Source organism: Augochlora pura, chromosome 6, assembly GCF_028453695.1.
Source record: "Augochlora pura isolate Apur16 chromosome 6, APUR_v2.2.1, whole genome shotgun sequence".
Taxonomy (NCBI): domain Eukaryota; kingdom Metazoa; phylum Arthropoda; class Insecta; order Hymenoptera; family Halictidae; genus Augochlora; species Augochlora pura.
The window spans coordinates 10883518-10908264 of NC_135777.1; the positions used below are offsets into that span (position 1 = coordinate 10883518).

At 42.5% G+C, this 24747-nt stretch overlaps 2 protein-coding genes and 1 long non-coding RNA gene across 4 annotated transcripts; 2 read left to right on the forward strand and 1 right to left on the reverse strand.

The window, feature by feature from the left end:
* Positions 1–17278: 17278 nt before the first annotated feature.
* LOC144471359 (uncharacterized) lies at positions 17279–19820 on the reverse strand. Its single transcript, XR_013494252.1, has 3 exons — positions 19684–19820; positions 18756–19596; positions 17279–18682 (listed from the first exon to the last, which is right to left on the reverse strand). It is a non-coding gene; the product is annotated as an uncharacterized LOC144471359 (long non-coding RNA).
* LOC144471357 (reticulocalbin-2) lies at positions 19495–22312 on the forward strand. 2 transcript variants are annotated; one of them, XM_078183316.1, is made up of 5 exons: positions 19495–19628; positions 20228–20467; positions 20568–20715; positions 20783–21238; positions 21324–22312. In XM_078183316.1, the coding sequence occupies exons 2-5, from the start codon at positions 20248–20250 to the stop codon at positions 21493–21495; spliced, it is 996 nt and encodes a 331-aa protein (XP_078039442.1). In that variant the 5' UTR covers positions 19495–19628; positions 20228–20247; the 3' UTR covers positions 21496–22312. The 2 variants fall into 2 exon arrangements, with proteins under 2 accessions (XP_078039442.1, XP_078039444.1); XM_078183318.1 differs by lacking the exon at positions 19495–19628 and adding an exon at positions 19934–20085.
* Positions 22313–22419: 107 nt separating this feature from the next.
* On the forward strand, positions 22420–23847 carry Rpii33 (RNA polymerase III subunit RpII33). Its single transcript, XM_078183319.1, has 5 exons — positions 22420–22732; positions 22806–22950; positions 23022–23229; positions 23322–23528; positions 23594–23847. Exons 1-5 carry the CDS (start codon positions 22647–22649, stop codon positions 23776–23778), a joined length of 831 nt encoding a protein of 276 aa, XP_078039445.1. The 5' UTR covers positions 22420–22646; the 3' UTR covers positions 23779–23847.
* The last annotated feature ends 900 nt before the right edge of the window (positions 23848–24747 follow it).

The following is a 24747-nucleotide window of genomic DNA, read 5'->3' on the forward strand; positions in this document are numbered from 1 at the left end:
TATATAGTGAAGTAAAGGATTGAAAATGAAAGTACCTGTTTTGTACGCTGGTGGAAACTTAGCAAAGGGACCGTGAAAGGATAATCTGTTTGAGAAGCGAATAAAGAAGGCAGATCGCGGGATCGGAACGAGCAGAGACTGAAGAGCGAGGATTCGAAGCGTCGTCGTACAGCCCGGTAACCTTGCTCTATTATTCCCCTAAATAAAAGAAACCATAAATCGCGGGTGTATGGGGCCGTGGAGGAGCCACGGCGCGGCTCCATTATATCTTTCGCGATGAACGGTGCCCTTCTTCGTCGGCCATTATGCCGCGGAGAGATAGTAAGGAAGGAGCCACCCCTTTATCTCGGCAGACTCCGCGGAGAGAGAGAGACTAATGCCCGGAAATCAAGGGTTAATTCCTCGGCGTCGTAAAGCATTTTATCTGGCCCCGGTTCTGGCTGCCGCTGCCGCGCCGCACCGCGGGAAATATTAAAATATAGCGATACACCGACAGAGACTAACGCAGCCGTACACTTTTTCGAAATGGCGGACGGCGGACTTAATCGTGAGCGAGCCCACCGATTTCAAAAGATTTAACAAGAATAACTTAAACTATGTACAGTTCGAATGACCATTACTATTGTCTTAAATAATAATAATAATGTTTATTGTGTCAACAGAATGGACTTTTTGTTACATTAATACGAACAGTAATGATGGAAATAATCAAGCAGCGGGTTTTATGTATCTTTGACAAAAATGACTAGGTTCAATAAAAAACTTGTAAAGACACTAAATGAAGTTAAGAATGCTTTGATATTATTAGACAATTTAGTGAAATGATTCAGATTATTTTTATCGATGCCGCGATTCTCGCAATTAATTTGAGCCAAATTCGTTTTGCATTAAAATCCTCGGACTAGTGATAACAATAATAACAGTAAGATAACTGTGATGGTGGAGAATAGCAATAACGAATTAATTTGTATACAGACAATAGTCAGAGATGTTGCGCCGTTGACCAAGAAGAGTAAACTTTAGACGAAGTGATATGTTATAATTATATCTTAAGATTGTCATATATGTCTCAATGAAATAAGATGCAAGCCTTAGAAATCTGTGTTAAACACTCACAGTTAACAGTAAGAGATATTTTGTGTAGGAAGCACATATTACTTTATTTATTTACCTATAGATAAATAAATAAATAAATGAATCATTCAATAGTGAAATGAACTAAAGAAATATAGAGATGCTGAAATGTGATTATACGTGAAGAAAATACAATGAAAGACTTTATAATACAAATCGATTAGGAGAAACAGCGAGTTGCCAAAAAGCTGGCGACAATGTTTCGATAATGAAATGTAAATCATTCAATGACTCGGTATAGTCGCCGAATAAAATGTTACATTGGAGCGAATGAGTGTATGAGAACGCAGCAAGCGGAACGCGAGAGGACCACAATGATTTCACGAGGCCACAATGCGAACATGCCAGGCCGGAAGGGGGTGCGGACCTTCGACACCTGATCCCCACTAAAGATCGTATCTGGAAAATTGGATTCGGTGTCAGGGTGACCGCTGAAACGTATAAGCAGCTCGTAAAATACTTTTTAGCGCCCGACCGACTTCGCCGCGGAGGATTAAGCTTTGCGGACAGATAAGAATTCCGAATCTGGATCGACGAGCGTTTATTCACCCCCGTAGGATCGTAACGATTAACGGCGATCCCTGACTCGACTCGACTCACGCGCATATTCAATCAGAACCGATCTTTCACGCCAGGAAACTGCAGGGTGCCTCCGCTGGATTCGGGGTTCGATTGGAAACCATATCTCTTATTTGTTAACGCCATGTCCGTCCCTCGTGTCTACTTTCGCTCGTCTCTTCTCGCTTTCCGGGAAGCTCTGTATCAGATAATGCGAAAAGGAAGCGTTACTCGCTAAAACGATTAAATATTGCTGCGATGGTTTCGTTGCTTGTTCTTTTTTATTTCTCTGAAATCCCTTTTCAGAGCCACTAAAACGTGTTTTCATATTTTCAATGAAATAAATGTCTACGGCATCAATTTTGCACGATTGAGTCAATTTGTTACGATCAAGCAAATGAAGCTGGAAAAACGAGGGACGAACGAGGGTTAAAGGTTGTAGTTTCTCTGTAGATATCGTGGGACCCTTTCGAGAACGGGCAACTAGCAAAATATCGCCTTGGAAAGTCATTCTTTCCATGGCAATGGAGTCAATTCGGGTCAGCGAATTGCCTTATTGAGGAGCAGGCCGGAGGGACCTTCAGTGTCTCAGATGGAACGCAAAATCGAGTTACGTCGGCGCCATTGCCGCTGCAATAAGTGACGTAGGAAAGGTGCCGAGGTAGTATACGTGAAGGATGGCTATTACCGTTCCCGAACCGGTCGCTCGTCTCCGTCGAATATGGAACTTTCTCAATTTTATATTATTCATATGTGCGTTCTTTTCAATCGTGCGATCGAAATCACAGATAGAATCAAAATAGGAGAATGCCTAAAGAAAAGAATCGATGCCGAATTAACGTGAAGGTGTCGCGAGGCGAATTATAAAGCGAATTTTTTCAATCGAAAATGATTGGAAAATGGAAGATCGCTGCTGAATTCAAAAGTATTCAAGGGACGGAAATGAAATTGAGAACCCGGACGAGCTCGTCGGTAGAACGGTGTTGGGACAGCAGGGTCGGCCGATGACGTAAAAAAGCGCCCGGGGACAGTGGGACGCGGTGGGATGCAGGGTGACGCGGGGGGAGGGGGGGGGGGGGGGGGGGGGGGGGGGGGGGGGGGACACGGGGTAGCTCGGAATAAGGCGCGGAGACGTTTATTCGCTCGGACAGGAGCCGAGTGACCGAGTCAAGTTGAACGTACAGCTTGGTCACACTCGGTTTCATCTAATAAAAAGGCAAGACTTCTCCATCCTTCTGCGATTCCCCGACCGTCCCCGGTTACCCCCAGTCACCAGATCAGAGTGTGCTTCACTTCCAGCTCCACGATTCCAACATTTCCAACCGGCCGCGATACCCTCGGGCACGGCCGTCGAGCTTCGTTTCGATGGACCGCCCCAGAGACAGATATACCGATGAATATCAACAGACAATCTTAGTTTTCTTCCCACCCTATCAATATCTGTAGTCCTTCATCAGCGTGAACGCGCCTATCAAAAGCTGAAACGTTTGATGACCAATCGTAACCAAAACTGCTATTTTATCTAGCTTTGCTTTAGATGTATGTATCATGAATCGTATCGTTGACACAGTCTAACCGTTTTAGAAAAATTACACAGAACACTCTATGGCCTATTTAATGCCTTCAATCGTGTCATCGTTAACGTTAACGATTTTAATAGATTTTTCATGATTCCTCTGATTTTTCTATTTTATTTTCACGTTTTAGATAATCTTGTTATGTATTTTGTATTATTATAAGATTCTCCCACATTTTGTCTTGAGATTCTTCTAGTATCAGGGTTTCGCGTTCATTATTAAACAAATAAATAAAGCTTAATAGAATCTGGGTTTGGCCCGAAGTACACCGGATAAGGTGTTAAGTGTTTTAACCAGATCCACATCAGACGTTTGGTCGAAGGGAATTGTTACTTGCCCGGTTCTGGGCTAAGTGGTGAACGATCTATAACATGGCGCGGCCACATTCTTCAAAAAAGTATTCCTGTTCTTTAAGGAAGCAGTTCCTACCATAAATTAGCCGAGGGCGAGATAGCGTCGGAACACGTGCCCTCAATCTCCCTTAAAAATAAGCTGTCGCTAACATCCATCGTGACGAAAGTTAAATTCTGAACGTGGCCAAAGTTTCGCCGTGCTTCCAAGTATCTTGACACTTGTAGCAGCCATAAAAAGATGTATTAAAACCAGAGCTTAACTATCCGAGTTCTAGCTCGATATTTTTGAAACTACAAAGTTTACGAGTAACTTGTATTTCTATTAACAGGAAAAATCTATCGCAGAGTTGCGCGAGGGGCGTAGAGGGAAAATCGAGGGTCCACGGAAACATCGCGAAACCCCCTTCGAGAACTCTACGAGGATCTGAGCGCAGTACGTCGTCGTCGTCGTCGTCGTCGTCGTGATTTTTTCTCGTGGCGCTCGTCAGGGTGCTGTCCGATATAATCCGCAGTTGATCAGATTAAACGGCGCGCAGAGGGCGAACCGTACCGAACCGAACCGGAGACAGCCGCGAGGGTGTGGCGGTCCGCTAGGAGCAACCACCACCACCGTTTGCCACCACTGCCGTCGCCACCACCGCCAACGCCAACGCCAACCATTACCGTCGGAATCGCAGCGCGAGCACCGTGTCGCCGGATGAAAGAGGCTCAAACTCACCGTGCCGTAAAATAACATTGTCCCGGGCGGTGGTACAGCCCCGAGGACACTCGCTGGAAGCTGGAAAAAGGGTGGACGAGGCGAAAACTCGAGAGGTTTCTTTATTTTCTCCGCCGAACTCGACGTACTTACGTTAAGTACCACGCCGCGTTCCGCGATGGCGAACGAACCACCGAAAGAACGCCATTGGCGCGGCCTTGGGTGGCTCCTTCAACCCTTGCGCAATAATTCCTCGAAAATTCTGACCCCTCGTCCTATGCTTACCAATTCCTTACCTCGCGATCAACAATTTGAACCTAGAATTTCTCTACCTTTCGTAGAGCCGCAACCACTTTGAAGTAACTCAATATCGAGTCTCGATTGGAAACCATGAAATTAGGAAGGTGAACTTCGTCGGACAATCGTAAATGGAAAATGTTGACGGAAAACTATCGCGGTGCAGCGACAGTTGAACGGCAGGTGACTGTAATGATCACCGTCGGTAAGGAAAGGAGAATATTTTCGGCTACGCTACTGCGGCCGAAAGGGGTGGCAGGGGTAGTGGAGCGAAACGCGATGGGCGGTGGTCTGGGGAAACAGGGTGTCGGGGGTGGAGATTACGGCGGGACAAGCAATATTAAGCGGCCAGGAACAAAAAGACGATACAGCACGCCGGATTACCCGCGATGCACCGCGTTGTCCCGTGAAATTGATACGCGAGTTGCTTTTTAACGGGAACGCCGGCGAGCACGGAACCCCGAGCGTGCGCCGCCCCGGAAATATTCGTCGCGATTTAGATAACGCGACACTGGTACAAAAGGGGCGATTTGCTCTGCGGAAGGGGGACCGTCGAGGGGGAGGGCAGCTAACGAGGAAAGACTGAAAATAATTAGATCGTCGATCACTCGGGAGACGACGATGCTCTCTTTCGGCGGGCTTGCTTTTAACGCGCCTTCGAACGCGATCCCGTTAACTCTAGGTCGCGACGCAACAACTTTATCAACGAATATATCCGCTTAAGATAGTTCCTAAAGATTCTACGAACCTTATCGGATAAGTCCAGGAAGTTCCGGAAGGATACGCGTGATAACTCTAATCGCTGGAACCCTTTGGACCAAACTCTATTTCGCAGTCCTTCGTGAAGAACCGGACGAAGTACGAGATCGCGAATACGGTGTTCAATTGGAAACCGAACTCCTAGCTGTTTGCTCGTTTGCCGCCCTCCCGAAAACTGATTAAAACCGGCGGGCAAGAAATCGGCAATAAAACGTTTCGAAACGTTTCCCGTGTGTATCCGCGGTTGCTTCCCAGTCCGCGCACGTACCGCGGTTTATCTAAATATTGCTATGGAAGAAAAAAGGAACGGGTTCGCAGCGAGAGCAGCGGTATCGGTCGCGTGGGAAACATTACTCTCTCAAGCGGGTACGATCCCTATCCTCGTGGACCGATTCGAGCCTCGAAATTTTGAGTACCGCGCCCAGGAAACCCGCCGCCGACGAACGAACTCGCTAAGAATCGCGTGAAACAGTGTACCGAGGACTATCAAGGACGCGCCCTAAGGGAATATTATTTCTGACCATAATGAGGCTCACCCTATCCAATCGTCTCCCTTGGCGAAACCTAACCGGATTCGCAATATGCGGGCCACGATCCGATTCCACGATCTCTCGAGTCCGATCGATTCCACGATTACAGAATAATAAGCGGGACACACAAAGGGAGCCTCTGCGAACCCTTCGGCTACAAGGATCAATCGGCGCGCAAACGCTCGTCACCGCAATTAGCTCTTGTAAATATCCGATCTTGTAAATATCAGATTTTGGTCGATAATCGATCGATTCGAATCGCGAAACCCGTGCAACTTCCGCTAATTGTTCTTCTAGGCCTTCTTTGTTCGGCACTTTACACCTTCTTTCGCAGGTGATTTGAAGTTTGTAAGCCTTATACGCTACCTGGTATAGACTTTTGGACACTTGTGCACTATTTATTTATTTATCTATTTTATTGGATTGTTATGAAAATATGAGTTATGTTATTAGTACAATTCTGTGGTACAAATTTGATTCGAGATTTCATCTTAGATGATTTGAGGAAAGGATAAAGCATGATTTAGAATCATTTTAAAATTGGTTTTGCGGTGACGTTTAAGTCTGTTCATTACGAGAGCTTCGCAATTGCTTTTTATTTATTGTTTGAACGTCTACATTGTTTTCAATTGTTACAATGTGTTATACATGGTGAAAGACACTTGGAAAAAATGCAGAAAGACACCCTAAAAACTGTAGATACCGTGAGTAATAGAAGCTATTATTGCCCAGAAAAGCGGACACATAGATGAGCGTAATGTTTAATAATTTTCATTAATTTATTACGGAATTTTTCAATCTACAATACATTTAACGCTATCAACACTTTAATAAAATTCATAAATGTTCATTGTATGTGAATATATAACAATAAAATAAAGTTATAAATCTTTGTAGCGTATCTTAGTCAGTGTTCAAATACTCTCGCAAATAGTTTTTTTATTCAACGTGGTATATTAAATCTTAAACAATGGGGAGCGCCAGAAGACTCTTGCTTAATTTTTCTAAATTATACTACTCTACATAAATAATAATAATAATCATAATAATACTTTACATAAATGTGTCGCTAACAACGTATCTATACGTTAGATAAACGAAGCTACTGCTACTAATAATAATAATTAAACCGTAGATCTTCATACAAAATAAAAATAGTTTTCAATCTTTTCCCTTTCTTAAATAATTTTAATAAATTTAAATTAATAGATAAAAGTTCTTAATCCTTTTTCATCTTTTCATTACTTTTTATTCCATTTCTGCCATAAAGGCATGTAATCCCCAGTCTAATAATAATAATAATAATAATAATAATAATAATCATAATAATAATAATAATAATATCTACTCGCGCGAAAAGAATTCAACTCGCAAGTTCAGGAACCGGCTGATCGATGCCTGAGCGCAGCATTATTCACCCTTTATTGGATTTGCCGATTTTTCCACCACGATGTGCGATACGCGGCCTACCGTGACGACTCATGACCTGCAACGCTGCAACGTGATCTTACACCGATGCGACAACCACATAAATCCAACTATCTCTCCCCCGATTGCAACCACCGCGACGTTAAAGTCGCAACAGGATCGTCGATAATGGATTTTGGACGGTTCCGCGACGATTCTTTGAGATACGAAATACTTCATCGACTACGTTCAACGTCGATTTAGACAGTCGTTCGATTCGAGTACAGTGGCGTTCGAATCGATAATTTCGGTTGGTTTTATTCGACGAGATATATTGTATGCGTCAACTGTTGCATCGTATCCATGTTTCCCTATATATTTATTTATCTAATATATTTATCCCTGTTTTCCAATGTGTTATTTATTTATTTTTTTATTTGTTTACGTGTAAAAGTAACAGCGAAGAATACACGTTACAGAAACTGAGTAAACTCAAATAGAAATATTGCCAGGTAAAAATTAGAGCACGGAAGGCTTTGAAAAGATTAGCATGCGTGTGAACATTGTTGGTAAGCATAAACATACGGTTGTAAGCGTCGAAAAATCCACGATAAGTGCGATGCTGTTCGACATTGTAACTGTTCATGGTAACGAAGATACGAAGTCATGGAATATAGTTACTTAAAACTTTGTTAGCAATCAAAACGTTGATTAACTGCCTTCTATTTTGTAATGTTTAACATCTCTTTCTACCTTAACTGTAATTTTAAGTATAACTCAATTATATCAATGTATTCGCAATAAAAAGTATGCGTGATTATTAATAACTTTACAGTTATCTTATATTACATAAAACGAAGACGAGAATCAAAGTCGTAGAAACTGCACAGAGTCGAGGTCACTCGATAACCGTTATGCGAACGTTCGTATGGCCGGCGTGTCACGTCGTTTCGATGATCACCCGTATTGTCTGAATTTCTGAATCATCTTCCGGCTCGTCTCGGCCGCGATATGGCCGAAGAAGGTGGCTGGCTCTGTACTTCCGTGCGAGCTATTCGTCCAGATCTAAAGATTTGGAACGCACCGCGCACCGCATTTGCATACACCACCGATTTCAATGCTTTCCGCGCCTGCAATCCCCCCACCCCCCTCCCCCTCCCAACCCCCCACCCTATCCGCGCCCCTCCCAACCCCGACAATTCGCCCAGGACTTAGTTCTTTCCACCGTCTCCGATGCAAATTACAATATTCCCGTGCTATTCGCTCGGATATGAAAATATATGCGTCTCCTGATCAAAATAACGCGCTTTCCTCCCCATCGCGCCCGAACCGAACAGCCAGCCAACCTTCTCTTTTCCTGCACCTGAACAACTTTTCAACTGTTCAGTTCTGCAAAAATTCTCATCCTTAATTCGAATATTCCGGCAACGAGTATCCAACGAACACCTGAGAGATCACCTAGAAAGCAATTCATTTCATTTCATTAAGAGAAGGCAATACGTAAGAAAAACAAATGAAAATTTAGGCAATAGCAGGTACTATCGCTTATTGACATTTGCAAAGTGATTTATTGTACAATATGCATGATCTTCCTGGTACAATTAGCCATCATTCTTCCGATACAATTTTGAGATCCATATGTTTTGCGAATATTGTTTTTGGAATAAAATCGTGTGTAACACAGGGATGACAATTGAATAAATTACCAGAGACGAAATATGAATTCTGATTACAGTACTTAAAAACAAGGTATTGGTAATTTTTTTTCTTCCATTACGTACGGTTTAAAGATTTCTATTTTTAGGTAAGTCTTCATAGTCACGTAATTCAAAACTGATGGAATAACCGCTACGACAAGCTACAAGGCGAAGAAGTGTTGCAATGTTATTGCAAGAATTAGCAGGAAAAATATAAAACGCCAGAGAAATTCTAAAAACTCAACATCGTTTGCGAATTATTTTTCAGCTTACTAAATTGATTAAAGGAAGAAAGGAACTCGGTGCTTGTTTACTATGATTATATAAGATCCGTAATCCAGTGATCGCAGTATAGAGAGGTAGAATGATACTGCCATATTCGAGAATAAGTCCTGGTCAGAGTACAGTAGAGAATCGTAAGTGAATTGGTGTTGTTGAAGAATTTGGATGGTCTACGAACAAGTTCTAGATAGCTGAGAGTACGTGAGCTAATTTCTTAAACGATAAGCCGGCGAGACCGCGAAAACGAATAAGGCGTGGAACGGAAGAGTTCCAGGCGGAGTGGGGCGACGCGGAAAGGAATCAGTGGAAGGGAGGATGGGGTTCTGAAACGGGAAATTTGCAATCGAGAGAAACACCCGTGAATATATGGCCGCCTTCCGCAGCCACGACGGATTTTACTAATAACCGATACTCGAAGCGAACCGTGGAATATTATAATTGATTTATTGGGGGAAGGATGCGCGGCGTCGGATTTATCAGCGCCTCCGTTGAATTCTGCTCTTCGGGCCGATCGAACGGAACGACGGGGAACGATAGACCGCATCCGGTTTCGCTTGCGACCGTGGCAAGCACGAAGGCCGTATCGCATTCATTTCGCGCGTTGTTTCTGGCCTGCGCGCGGTGTCGCGTATCAACCGCGCCATGAGAATTCATTCGTCGCCGCTTAGGCCTCCAAGTGGCAAAGTTCGCCAGCATTTATTCCCGATAATCGATACCCGAAGCCAACCGTGAAATATTATAATTGATTTATAGGGACAACAACGTCGGATTTATCAGCCGCCTCCGTTCTGCTCTGTTCCGCTTCGTTCTGTGCCGCGGAACCGATCGAACGTAACGACACGACCGACGATAGACCGCGTCCGGTGATGAAATCGTGGAGTGCACCGGCGCATTCGTTCGATGCCGTGCTCGGTTATGCAATTAGCTATTGTCGAGCGTGCGGCCGGCGAGCCGTGAGAACGAGGACCCCAGGAATCTGCCCTGTGCTCCACCCAACCCGAAGAAAACCCCTCCTCCAGCTTCGAATCAGACTTCGCCTTTCCGCGGACATCCAATCGCAGACTTGCGCGCAAAACTTTTCGAAGCAAGTTTAGGGAAAAGAACAGCTCCGCAGCGTAGACGAAACGGCGCGGAACAAAGAGAAGATTTTTCGGAAGCTGAGCGAAGAAGGAACGTACAGGAAGGCGAACGTAAAAGGACCGCGATCCGCGATGCATCTTGCCGGAATTATGACGATACCTTGCAACGGCGACGAGTCGCGACGGCTCCGGAGCTCAGCTCGAATTTCACCGGGGACTGTACTCTCTGATTTACTTCGCAGCGATTTGCCGGGAAATCGAATTACCTCCGCGGCGAGCACGCGGAGCAACCTCGAATTAAGAAACACTGAGACTTGCGGAAAATATCGAGCCGATATAAATCAAGGCACCCCGGATACCTTCTTTTTCTCGTCCACGATTTCGCTGGGAATTCATTATTGCCGGGATCGATGCTCGATGCCGTTCTTCCCTCTTAACAAACAACGCGTCATCATTGGCCGCGAGTTACGAACAGCGACAGCCGCGAAACTTCGACCAGACGAAGAGATCGGAGGGAGGACTATTTTATTAATTAATCGTCGGGACTCCAAGGAGAACGTCCTCTCTCTCTCTCTCCCTCTCTCTTCCTCTCTCTCTCCTTTTCTCTCTTTCTCTCTGAGCGACCCCGATATTCCTAGGCACTTTATGTCCCGGAAAGGAACATCTAGACAGTTAAAAACTTGGTTCGATTGTCCATAAAGCGTGCATCGTTCGGCATTCTGTTTCCAAGGTACTTAGGTCGGCTTTATTTCGCGTGCTTTACGACCAGGACATATCTGTCGTACGAGTCAATTCGGGAGACGCACGGATTTTTGTGCATACGTCTTGCCGTCCTTGCCGGCCAATCGACGACATCCGCGGATTTCGTCGCCGTTCCGCGAACACGGCTCCCCGGCATTTACAACCTCTGTAAAAAAGTTTACAATATCCTGCTTTAATCGTTCCGTCGCGCGACGGTTGAAACGCTCCGGAACATATCCGCGAACGATCGTGTTGCTGGCAATGTTTGTTTCGCTCGCGACTACACAGATTGATGACACGTTCGATGGAAGAACAAGTACATAGTGCGACGATTAATTCTTAAGTTAAAATCTGTCGAGCATTAGCATCCATAGAATGGTTAATTATTTGTCTCTTTAATGTGCCTGCCAATTGAATGATAAACGACAAAGTTGTGACAGTTCTTCCTGGCCAAATCTTTAATCGGCGTTGAAACTGTATTATGGAACAAAAAATGGTCATTAAATTTAATGTAAGACTTGGTAAAAGTGCATTGGAAACGTTCCGCTTAATGCAGCAAGTGCATAGCTATGCTTGTGGCATAAACGACTTTTGGATGATAAAGAATCGCTAATAGACGACCAACGTACAGGGAGGTCGATTTCAATTGGAAAACCTGAAATAATAAATTAAATACGTAATTTTTGTTGCGTATTATTAATGGTCCAGTCTTAAAAATGAATTGTTACAGTTTATATTTCAATGGTCGAACTGGAGGGGGCACGTTCAACCGTTTGTTGCATTTCGGGAGAGGCGAGAGGAGAAAGGAGAGAGAGAGACGAAAGACGAAAGGCGGTCCAGATTTTCGGATCCGAGAGCCGAGCGGCTGTCGATGGCCGGATTAAGACGAGGACTGCACTTTGTCCCGTCGTTCGGAGGCCGTGCTGATTGCATCTGGCATTTGTGTCACGCCCTTGAGTGCCCAGTCGATATGCCTGGACAAATTGGGAATTGGTATTCCGTTCGTGGCGGCCGCGACCACGGCCAGACGGATTTGCGAAGGAACACCTTAGGCTAAAGAAGGATACCTAAAGGGGTCGGGCTAGGGTGGTTCCGTGGATCCGCTAAACTTGGTCAAATCGCTTCCCGACGATCACCTCGCGCCGGAATACTAAGCTCTCGGCAAAAGAGAAGCGTACGTTGCCAAGCGTTCCTTTTCTCTCGGATCGTTAACTGTCGTAACCGGTCGCGACCGTGGATTCTCTTGGCCAGCAGGGGAATGCGACCCAGCTGGTAATCTCTCGTTCCGATTACTCCCGCGAGGTTAACGGATCGACCGGGTCCGTGATCATCGATCACTCCTCTGCTCCTTATGTTGCCCTTGTGACGAGATACTCGAACGAAGAAGACATTCTCTCGTTCCCCCGGCTTGACTGAAACGCTTCGCTCGAGCTTTTTGTTATCAGCAGGCCACAGCTCGACGCTACCCTCCCGCTCTGGGTATCGATATCCCTCGACCGGATTCTGACCCTTTTCGGGAATATGGCTGACCGAGCCACCGGAAGGATCGCCGTGTAAAAACTCGAACGCCGTATTTCGGGCTGTCTCGAAACTTTCCGACGACGTCCCTCGCCGGAACATCCGCGAGCACATGCGCCTCGAATCCGATTTCGCGGGCAAATCCCGGAATATACGCGGTCTCGTTCCCTGGAAATGGTTCTTGGGCCGCGGGAACCACGAGCTGGAAATTTTTATCGGAACCGCGTTGATCCGCGGTCGGCCGAGCAGCAGTTAATCGCCGTCGAGCTGTTCCCGTGTCTCCGTCGGAAACCAACAATTATCGCGATCGTCGCGATTATCGCGACTACCGCTCGCGACAATTGCTCGCTTCCGGTGCCGAAAGCAGGGAGTCGCTCTCTCCCCGATCGACGCGAGGGAATTATTCTTTCGACCGTACGATCGCCATCCGAGCCACAGCACGGCGCTCGTTTCGGCACGGGCAAGGGTTGATAATAAATTCAAATTTAGGGGTGCGCGCAATCTGTGATTCAGCGCCATTAAGCACAGGATTCCGTAAAGGACGCCCGCGGTGCCGGGCCTCGTACTTTCTCTCAACTTGGCACGTCCGCGAGTGGCCGGGTCTTTAAACCCGCTAAGAGGTGAAAGAGATCGCCCCTCCTACTCTCCACCCGGCGCATCAATTCATACTTTCGGTAATTTTACAACCGCCGGCCGGCGGAAAGATAAATATCCTTGTCGCCGTTTCGTTTTTTTCTGGTCGAACACGATGGAATTAATACGTGGCGATCGCGTCGATCTTAATCTTACCATCGCATTGCATCGATAAAAATTATTGAGACGGCCTGTGATTCGTAGCCAATCCTTGAGGCCCTTCTTGAGAACAATCACAAGTTCTGCTTTCGCGAAGACGATCTTATTTGTGCAACGATTAATCTAGGTGGTGTCTTAAGATCATGCTTAGCACAATATAGTCCAGACTGTTTGTGCGAAAACTTTTGTCTGTAGTCGACATATTTTAAGGTTGTCTCATCATTTCACAAAGTAATAATTTTTAAAGATTACTTTATGTATAAAAAGACAGTTATGTTAAATTATAAGAAATATTGCAGCATTAAAGATCTTCTACTTTGTTTACTGCTTTTACTGCAACAAAATTACTACATATTTACAGTCATCCGGCAATGTACGAACAGTCAAGAAAATGACTACTGTTTGTCATTCGGACGGTAATGTATGAAGACGGTCTTACAAATGAGACCCTGCTATGAATACGACCCAGTCTTGTCTACTCAATAACACTGCTTCCATTTCACTCTGCGACTCAGTCGAAACGAAAAAATTGATATTCGATAGCATTGATCTCGCAGCGAACGCTTTATCGTCGATTACCGGGTAGCCCCCGGTCGTTAATGCGTTTTCGATCGCGAAACAACACTCCCTTGGATTCGCGATAGTGACGGCGCACCGGGGATTCGTCGTCGAAGAGATTGCAAAAAGGAGAAACGAGGGCCGCAGCTCGCCGGAGACGCGTTCGCGAGGAGGAAGAAAATCCAGTTGGTTTTCTTCGAGGCTTCCAGCCGCCTCAATATTGTCGCTATCTCTTGTATACAGTTGCCGCCATATTCCTCGGGAAGCCGCCATATTACCAGAAACTTCCACCCCCTTTTATGTGGCTCGCCGCGGACCGTCACCGCGAAAACTACCCCTATAAAAGTTGACGACTTAGATCGCGGGGCGTATGCCTTGGCGCTTCTCTGGCGCTCCTCTGGTCGAAGCCAGCCACGGTAACGTCGAACACACTTACGATCCTGCGGAACGCCTCGAAATATTTCCCCGTACACCCTCCGCGGCTTTCGCGGAGAACGGAAGAGGAGGAGAGACCCGACAAACGAGCACTCGCTGCGGAGAAACCTCGGGATGACATCTTTAAATCGGTACCGGTTTCGAACAACCGAGAATTGAATTACAGTCCTTAAAATAACGAAGAGGTTCTGAATTTCTAAAAGTAATGCAGGCTGACTAGCCGATCAATGATTTTGCAGATTTCTTTTTGCCGATTCCGAGTCGCGGAAATCTTATGTCGCTGAAGCACAGACGGTTGCAGCAGTTTTCAGTCGTGTAGAACATTAAATGGACATATCCTAGCACTAACTATGAGAGAGAGAGAGAGAGAGTGACAAGGCTGATTACTTCGATGATAGCTAGATTCAGATGTGGAGAAAAAGAGAGAGTGAAGAGGGGGCAGGGACTGAAAGAAAGAAGAAGAAAATTTATGTAGATTTTGCAATGAAAATCGACATTGCATGTAATTAATGAATGTAAAGAAATGAAAGAGGATATCGTATAAACAATATATATGATATACTCGAGGCAATGTCGAAAACCTGTATGAGGAATATAATCATAAGGAAAAGACAGAAGTAGAGGGAGGGAAAATGGGTTAATGATTTATTGACTTTGTAAATTTCACATATAGGAAGCAAAATGTACACTGCCTTTCAAAGGCTGAGAAGCAAGTTTAATAGACGTTTTGCTACTACGTCACATGTAGGCTATGGAAGACAGCCCCAATATCGAAGCTTCTTTCCAACTACAGCACATTTACGCGATACCGTCGGGTCCGCCTCGCGTAAATTGGAATGATTCGAAAAGCGACAGAGAACCCTACGGGATGTTCTTTCCGGAGAGTTAATACAGTCGCCCTGCAAAAAAAAATGATCGTGAAGGAGGTTCGATTATGCCAGCCGGGACTTTATCATACTGCTCGTAAATTCCCCTCCCGCGAGAAGCAATCTGCGTCTTCGGCCTTCGAGTAGAGGAGAAGAGGTCGGTAATCCCGTAGATACCGAACGATAAAACGGGAAAGAAGAAGGCGAAACGAGGCGATCCTGAAGTGGCCCGTAATGAAGGAGGCCAAGATAAATATGGAAAGAGGGCTCGCGCTACCCATCCGGCCTCAATATGCTGGAAAGTGTCCCGCTGACGTAGCGTTTCCGAATGGGACCGAATGTCCGAGGGATTAGTTCGACGTCATCGTGGCCTGTACAAGCTGAAATAAAGAAATCAAAACGAGCCGACACTCGGTAACAGCGAGGGCTTCGAAGCACGGACAATATCGAGATTCTTCTCAACTTCGTACAAGGCACCGTAAATTTTAATTCGTTTCGATAGAATCTGTCCCGAAAAAATGCCATTTTTGTCGAGTTTCGATATCGATCGTTCCGAACAAGGTCCCGATTCGTGATTGAAAGCGCGAACGATAAGTCTCGCTAAGTAAGTAACGACTCGACACCGAGGCTGGCTTAAATAAACGGAAGCGGGGTAGTCCGCTTTGCGGCTAATATCACCGATGTATGTATGAGGGCACGATATGTATAGGGGAGGGGTGCATAAATATGTGCGTATGCGTCACCGCACGCATAAGTGCCGATGAGGGGATTTGTAAATGATCTGAACGTCGCGCGTCAATCACTTACGCCGCACGGTCTCCTAACAAGCATGGAACATCTCACACTTTGACCTTCCTCGACGAAGCAAATAATTTCTTTATTTCAATTCGCAACAGAGTATATATTGCAATAAACGATCTCGCGCATTTGCCGTTGCTCGTGTAGAGAATAATAACGGGAAGAAGAAAATCGTAGAAAAAAACTTGAGAGTGGATACGGGTTCGGTTAAAAGTTCTGAAACGCGTAGGAAACGTCTTTCCGCGATTCCAAGGGTATCCGATGAGGCCCCGTGGCTCTTTGGAAGGGAAGTCGGCTTAGACTCGTTTTCCCCGCAAAGCAGGTCGCGACATCCGGCGAGGATCCGCAAAAAAATATATTCCGCCGTCTGATATACCGTAAAGAAGGAGCCCGGGATGGGTCTCTGTTAAGACGTCGGAAACAGCGCAAAAAGAATCTTTCGAGGCGGCGAAGGGGCGAAATTACGTCGAAAAGTCTGGAGAATTTATCGGGGCACTTTTTAAACTCCGCCTTCGCGCGATTAGCATATTATTTCTATGGAAGCCCCGGGTGGAAAGACCGGGCACGGCTCCTGCGCCGGTGTAACGCGGCCAGGAGCATATCAAATATGTTGATAAATGATCCCTTTGAGCGATGAATAGACGGCCGTCGAGCGCCGGGCTATCCGTATCCTTTTTCTCGTTCTGCGCGGCGAACATTTGAATGTCAGAAGAAAACGCCTTTACTGGCTGTGCTCTGCGTTCTACGGTTGCTCCTATCCTTCCTCTCATCGTCCATTTCATCCCCAAACCCGGGAACAAAATCACAAGCGTCTGCGTCTTCTCTGCTCGCGAGTATTCCGACCGAACCGAAAATATCTTGATTCGTTAGACCTCCGATCGAATATTGAATTCGCCTGCTTCTCCCCTGAGTATTACGCTCGCGGAATTCCGCGGCGCAACTGTGGCCGCGAGCTCAACCTTTGGAACCCCTTGCGAATCGCTCCTAGGAAATTGCTTCTACGGGTAGCTGCATTCGTATTTAACCCTTCGACGATTTTATCTGGGTTTACCTTGACCTAACAATATGGAGACTCCGTCTATTTTCTTTAATATTTAATGCTTAATGAGTAATGTAATGCTCTAATGTAATGTAAATGTAAGTGAAGTAATAGTAATGTAATAATAATGTAATTTTTCATTTTTAACGTTTAATGTTTAATATTTAATGCATGGGTTATGTCCGAATATAATTACATTGTGTGAGGTAACTGGGAATAGATCACATAATTTGATGGCCGAAAGAAAAGACATTGAATTAAGAAATTGATAGAATTAACGTTTGATCTTCAAATGTAGTTCACGATGCGCCAAAAAAGTCGATATTCGGATCAAGTTTGTTTGCATACATATTTACATATCCTATTAACGGGGTCGGATATTTTAACGACTGTTTCAATCAACAAACTCGGTCGGAAACCAGGCGAAATTCGTGAAAGCTGCCCACTTTCGATAAGTTGAATAACTAAACTAGAATATAAAGAAAACGATTCTACATGTTTCAGAAGTACATTTTGGCAATGGCTCTTGGAAGAGCTCTAAGGCAAAATCAGGATGTAGCTTTGATCAAGAACTCCTTGACGAGAAGATAGAGATGGGGCCAGTTTGAATGCCGGTTGCCGATGCTAAACAGTCGGATTTCCGTTTCGCCAATCAGTTCTGACCAACCGCCCTTTACCAATTTCCATACGATTCTCGTTGGAAGACAGAAAAGGGGAACAGAAGGACAATATTCCATGTCCGTTGGTGGCCGAATTCGTCGATAGACTTCGCGTTTTGGTTTGCGTGCTCGATAATTAAAGAGCAACGACGAAACGATAAAAGTTTCGCAACAAACCGACCGCGTGAAATCGCAAAAATACGGTGCTGGCGGAAAATTGCGATATTTCACCGTGCTCGCGATACTGCTGTACCGAGATACAGCGATACAGCGAAAGCGGGTGTACAGGGGATCGAAATATTTCGGCTGGATGTTGAACAAATTTTATCGTTCGATTGTGTTTTACGGGCCGCGAACAATAACGTTCTGACAATTAGCATCATAAAAGGAGGAACACACGTCGGAGAGCATAACGAGAACAGAATAAATTTTCTTGCTCGGCCAAATTAATTGTTAAGCACTGCGGGGGTGGATTATTATTATACCGGTGACGGCACAGTTCGATGCAATGTTCGCATCCCAATAATAGATCTCTGCATTGTTAGCAAGGGATATAGAATCGTCGATTTTATCCCACGAGGTCGAAAACACGGGGAATAGCTGCGGGATAACTTATCGACGACCGTTCCGAACGATACATCACCAAGAATTGTGCGATCGTATGCCACCGTGGCATTATCATAATTATCACCGCATAATTCCATCGTTTGCGAGCCAGGTGGGCCGTCGTCGAGAGAGATTTAACACTCTAGCTTACAATCCTATTGCAATTTCTGTGTCTGTCGGTGCGATTACGCAGCAAAAGTTACGTATAAAACTAAAGCACGCGAAATAGTACAGATTAATTGGATGTTTTTCTCGATAATGCATTTAAATTTCCCGCCAATTCCAAATCGTATTGACCACCTATGAACAAGTACAAGAAACTATTTTATGTGTTAACATCAGTCTATAATACAGTGAACTACAAAGCGTTTACCAGTACTGTCGATAGATGACTCCTCGCAGCGTTGAATTTCGCGGCAATCGAATGATAATTTACAATTCGATTTAACCGTTCGAGAAATGATAATTAAATATTAATCAGCGATACTGATGCACGACTAAATGTCATCAAATTCAAATCATTGAGAACAATTGGGAAATTGCACATTTTCTTCTGTACACACTGTTAGCCTAGTGAAGATTTAACGATATTCTAAATATGGTGGTCCAAGGGTCTGAAAGGTACGAGCCTCTGACTGCGTCCTTCGATGAATTAATTTCCTTAGCGTAAGAAAATCAATGTGTAAAATTAGTTTCAATGATCGTTGGAATCTTGGTAATGTTCCGCGACATTTCACAGTAACTGTGAAGATTGAAATTTGTAAAATGCTCGGCAACTTTCGCATCTTGTCCTCAATGCTTGTCAGCGGGCGTTATCGAGAACCTAAAAAAAAAAAGAACAGTACTACTCATAACGATGTTCTGCTCAGCGAGCATCTCTTTCTCTCTCGTCGGAACGATCACTAAAGTTAGAAATAAATTGAACGTGTGTTAGTGCGGCTGGTCTATTTCTGTATCCGCACCCTAGAACAAAGTCATGACGGTACATACTGATCGCGGCTAAAGTCGAGCTAACGTCTTTCTTTCTCGATGCTTTTTTGTACGAGCAGCAACTGCTAAGCTGATATTCCGAATTCCGACAGTGACGTTCTCGAGGAACAGATAACTTGGCTGCCGGCGATCGACAATCAACAATTTCCCGTTGATAATCAAACTCGACAATAACATCAGTGTTTCTCCAACTGTGCGCAGTAAATCGCAATGATCAACCGGCTCTAACAAACGAACATCGAACAGTATTAAACAGGTGCGTAATTGGTACTCAATTAGTACTTGCCAAGGGTTATTACACCAACAAATACCTTTTGCCGCCTCGTTTGCCACTACATGTTCTGAACAATTGTGTGTAAGTGTCAACACCAAATTAATAAATGTTCATCTTATAAAAGTGACAGTGCTACTAGTAAAATAACGAAACTCGTCGCCGACTCGTCATCCCTTTTCTTCGAGTTGTTAAAGATATCGATATTCGATACAGCTTGCGATTATTTTTGTAATGTACTCTGTCCGCCGGAATGTTTCTATCTCTATTGTGCGTAGACAGAAGAACGTCGTAGATCTCACTCCCCCTCCCCTCCCTTTCACATTTTATATTTAACATAAAACTAGTTTAAGTACAGTACATACATAAGTTAGAACTTGCCTTGTACAGTGCTTTACAATACTTACGAAAATTTGAATCCAATAATGTTTGAATTGAAAAGGTACAAGATCGAGTTTCGAGAACGACTTCGTGTAGTGGCAGACAGTCGATAAAATTCATTGTGGTGTTCGCTGTGGAGATCGATGAGCCTATCAAATCCTTAATGTTGTGAGGTTATCCGCTGTTTATATTTCTCTTCACAGAATCATTTCTCAAGACTACCATGACGATACACCGAACGCGTGTAGAGATTCTATTATTTCTGATTGCGATTCTCGGATTCTTCTCATGTGGAAATGCAGCATCCGCACATATCCACACTCACCAGCATAACAAATCCAACAGTAATGAAAGAACAGAAGATGGTGCGTTTAGTCCGCGAGATATGGACCATTATGCAGGAGGAGAACACCATCAGGAATTCGATCATGAAGCTATTCTTGGTAATTTTTTAAATACTGTGTGTGAAAGTATACGGTTCAAACATAGTGTTTTAGCTATATATGTAATGCGAACAATGTTGTCTTACATTTATGTTTATAGGAAGCGTGAAAGAGGCAGAAGAATTTGACAAGCTTCCTATAGAGGAATCTAAAAGACGCTTAGGAATTTTACTGACCAAAATGGATTTAAATAACAACAAATTTATCGAGAGAAATGAACTAAAAGCATGGATCTTAAGATCATTTAGGTACACATATTTGAATGGTTGTAATTTAGTTAAAAGAAATGTTAATGGGTATTTATCTTATCTTCAGCATGCTTTCTGACGAGGACTCTCAAGACCGATTGGAAGATACAGATTCAGATAAGGATGGTAAAGTCAGTTGGGCTGAAGTTTTACAAGATATGTATGGCTCGGATTCGGAAGACCTAGAAGCAGATGTTAAACTTATTACTGATGACAAGCAAACATTCGAGGCAGCTGATATGAACAAAGATGGATATCTTGATCCGGATGAGTTCAAAGCTTATACTCATCCTGAGGAAACACCTAGAATGTTTCCACTACTTTTAAGACAAGCTTTGGATGACAAAGACATAGACAAGGATGGATACATTAGTTTTCAGGAGTTCATTGGTAACAGAGCTAAATCAGAAAATAAAGAATGGTTGTTGGTAGAAAAGGATAAATTTGATTTCGAACATGACAAAGATAAGGATGGGAGACTCGATTCAGATGAAATACTTTCTTGGCTAGTACCTAGTAACGAGTACGTTGAAAACTTCCATTATTTTTTATCAATTTCTTATTATATCTTGATGATGTCTGTATTAATTGGACAATAAATATTACAGTGAAATCGCAAGCGATGAAGTTGATCATCTGTTTGCTGCGTCTGACGACGATCACGACGATAGATTGTCTTTTGAAGAAGTCTTGGACCATCACGATGCTTTCGTCGGAAGTGAAGCTACTGATTATGGAGATCACTTACAAGATATTGAGCGTTTCCAAGATGAACTATGAGAAGCAGTGGCTAAGCAAGTTAGCGAAATCTTCATCTTTTGCGTAATATCTGTCAGAATTTTACGTCTATGAAAGTATTTTTAATAGTTCTGAATGCCGCCCTTTCAGCTATAATATGTTTTGGTGTTCCTATTTATGCTGCATTTAGCGTACGTTTGTATTAAGATCGAACAGAATCGCACAAAACTTATTTAAAATACTCAAAGCATAATTTCGCCAGTCTTCCAATTTTTATGAATTTTTGGTGCCATAAATACGGTGATACATTGCTTTAGCACAAGTAGAATTTACATTTCTTCTAAGTAGTAAGAGTTACCAAAAACATATTGTCTCATTTTTATTACTTTTCAGTAAATGATTATGTTCATGCACTAATTTCAAATTCTTCTCTACATGTAACGATTATTAGAGAGAAAGTTATGGACTTTGAGGAACCTTGTAATTTATCTAAACAGCGAATTAAGTCATTCAATTCCTCCGATATTATAAATCATCATAACATACGTAATAAAAATTAAAATCTTTAGTAGTCATTCAGACATACTCCTTGAAATAAATTTGTCTACTTTTCGTATTCTATGACGAACAATATGTATTGTGATGAATTTTTGTAATAAAATATGCTTTATATCTTAGATATTCTCGTGCCATTAAAAAAAAAAAACAGAAAGTATTTAAAGGATATAACAAGATAAACGAGTCAAAAGTTATTTTAAAAAAAAAACATTTCCAGGCCATTTCTAAACCTCTTACCTTGTTATATCTTTTAAACGTCACATTTTTGTTGATAACATATTAAATAAACGAATTATATATACACAGTGTCTATAAATTTTTTAACATATAATAAATTATTAAATCGGTTTCACAGACTTGAAGTCCCTAGAGATTTTACTAGAAGAGGCGCCACCATTACTGGTATAATTTACTCCGTCGATTTCTTTTGGTTAACAGTTTGAGCATTTCGCCGCCATTTACTAACTGGCGCTCTACAGAAATTAAAAGAAACTTCTTAATGTCACCGTAAGAGGTGCGACTGTAATGCTGTATAATAGTATTACTTGACATATCGTTTATATGTTTTGAGTCAGAAATATTAACTATAAAATATTTTTGTCCACTTATTGAGTATTAATACAGAATTTCTTAAAATGCCTTACGCTAATCAACCATCAGTCCACATTTCAGACTTAACCGAGGAGAATGTAAAGTTTCAAGTTGAGGATACCGAGTTAAGGTACAAAAGGTTATGCTGGAATTTATGATCTTATAATCGAATTTAACATAACAAGCATTTAAAATAATTGCAGTGTAGCGAATAGTATGAGACGCGTATTTATTGCTGAAACGCCTACTATGGCTATCGATTGGATTCAATTGGAAGCTAATTCGACTGTTTTAAGTGATGAATTCTTGGCTCATAGAATCGGTATGATACCGTTGATTAGTGACGACGTAAGTAATAAAACGATTAATGAACTATAAGTTTCACAGTTAAAATGAAAGATTTATATTAAATTATTTAGGTTGTCGATAGGATACAATATACAAGAGACTGTCAATGTATGGATTTTTGTCCAGAATGTAGCGTAGAGTTTACCCTTGATGTGAAGTGTACAGAGGATCAAACAAGACATGTAACTACAGCAGATTTTAAGTCCAGTGACCCTCGAGTTCTTCCTGTTACATCGAGACACAGAGAAGATGATGCTAGCGAATATGGAGAAACAGATGGTTGGTGCTTTTGGAAATAATATTAATGTCTTAAGGCATATATTGTGATTATTTATTGTACAATAGAATAAATGAATGTTTCTTCTTTCAAGAGATACTAATAGTAAAGCTACGTAAGGGACAAGAATTAAAATTAAGGGCATATGCGAAAAAAGGTTTCGGGAAGGAGCATGCAAAGTGGAACCCAACTGCAGGAGTGAGCTTTGAGTATGATCCAGACAATTCTATGAGGCACACTTTGTTCCCGAAACCTGACGAATGGCCAAAATCAGAATATAGTGAATTAGAAGAAGATCAATGTAAGTATTAAGAAGTTTGTGTGGATTGAGTAATCTATTCAATTAATTATTTTAAATCATTTTAGATGAAGCACCATTTAATTGGGAAGCTAAACCAAATAAATACTATTTTAATGTCGAAAGCAGTGGTGCCTTGAAACCTGAAAACATTGTAATGATGGGAATTGCAGCATTAAAGAACAAATTGTCTAATTTACAGACACAATTGAGTCATGAAGTTCAAAGTGATGCATTGAGCATTCATCACTAAAGAATATATAGGATTAATATTTTTGAAATCAAATCATTCCCAATCATTCATTATAAAATAAAATTTTCATTACAATAATTGTTCGTAATTATTCTCTCCTAGTTGTAACGATCAACATATAGTGTTCTGTTTTTGTGTAGTGGCAATGGAATGACGTTTCCCGCCCAAATCTAGGAACTTTTCCTTATTATGTGCTGCCAAACCACGGACTATATATGGTTTAAGACAAGGTTCGGAATTAATATTACAGACTATTCTGTAATGTGCTTCAGAGTGGTATCATCCAATTTCATTTGTAAGATTTTTATTACAGTAAATTTTAGAGCAATTTCCGAAAACGTCTCTACCATATGCAGTTAATTCCAAGTTCTGGTCTAAGATACAGTAATGGGACCTACTACTGCACGCTTTTCTTACTCAAATTGACGCGCATATCCCATCCATTTTACAACGCATTCAATCCACAGTGAATCCTGTTTCAGCAATTTGTACATCGATCCTCGCTAATAAATCAAGCTGCGGCCTAGAAATGTGCGGGAGTAAAAGTTATTACTGTATACTTATAAATATGGATTCAGATAATCTAGCTGTACCGAGATAAACCATTTACGCGACGACATGTGAACGAGATATATAAGCTATGCTTCGATTTCAATATCTTGTTAATTTTTGCAAGAAATAAATAAATAGATGTATACATATGTTCCTTTTATAGTATTTAGGATAATAGTTGTAGCTTTATCTGTACGATTTTAAATAGTATTCATAACATATGCACTTTGGAGATTATAATATAGTATTGATAATACTACAAGAAATGTTTGACTAATTATTTTCTTAAAACTTATTCTAGTTTAAATAAATAGAAAGAATTATTCATTTTCATTGACATTATTAAATTATACGTTTAGATTTATTGATTAAAAAATATAATATGTTTTGTCAGTTTACTGCGAAATTTTGAATTTT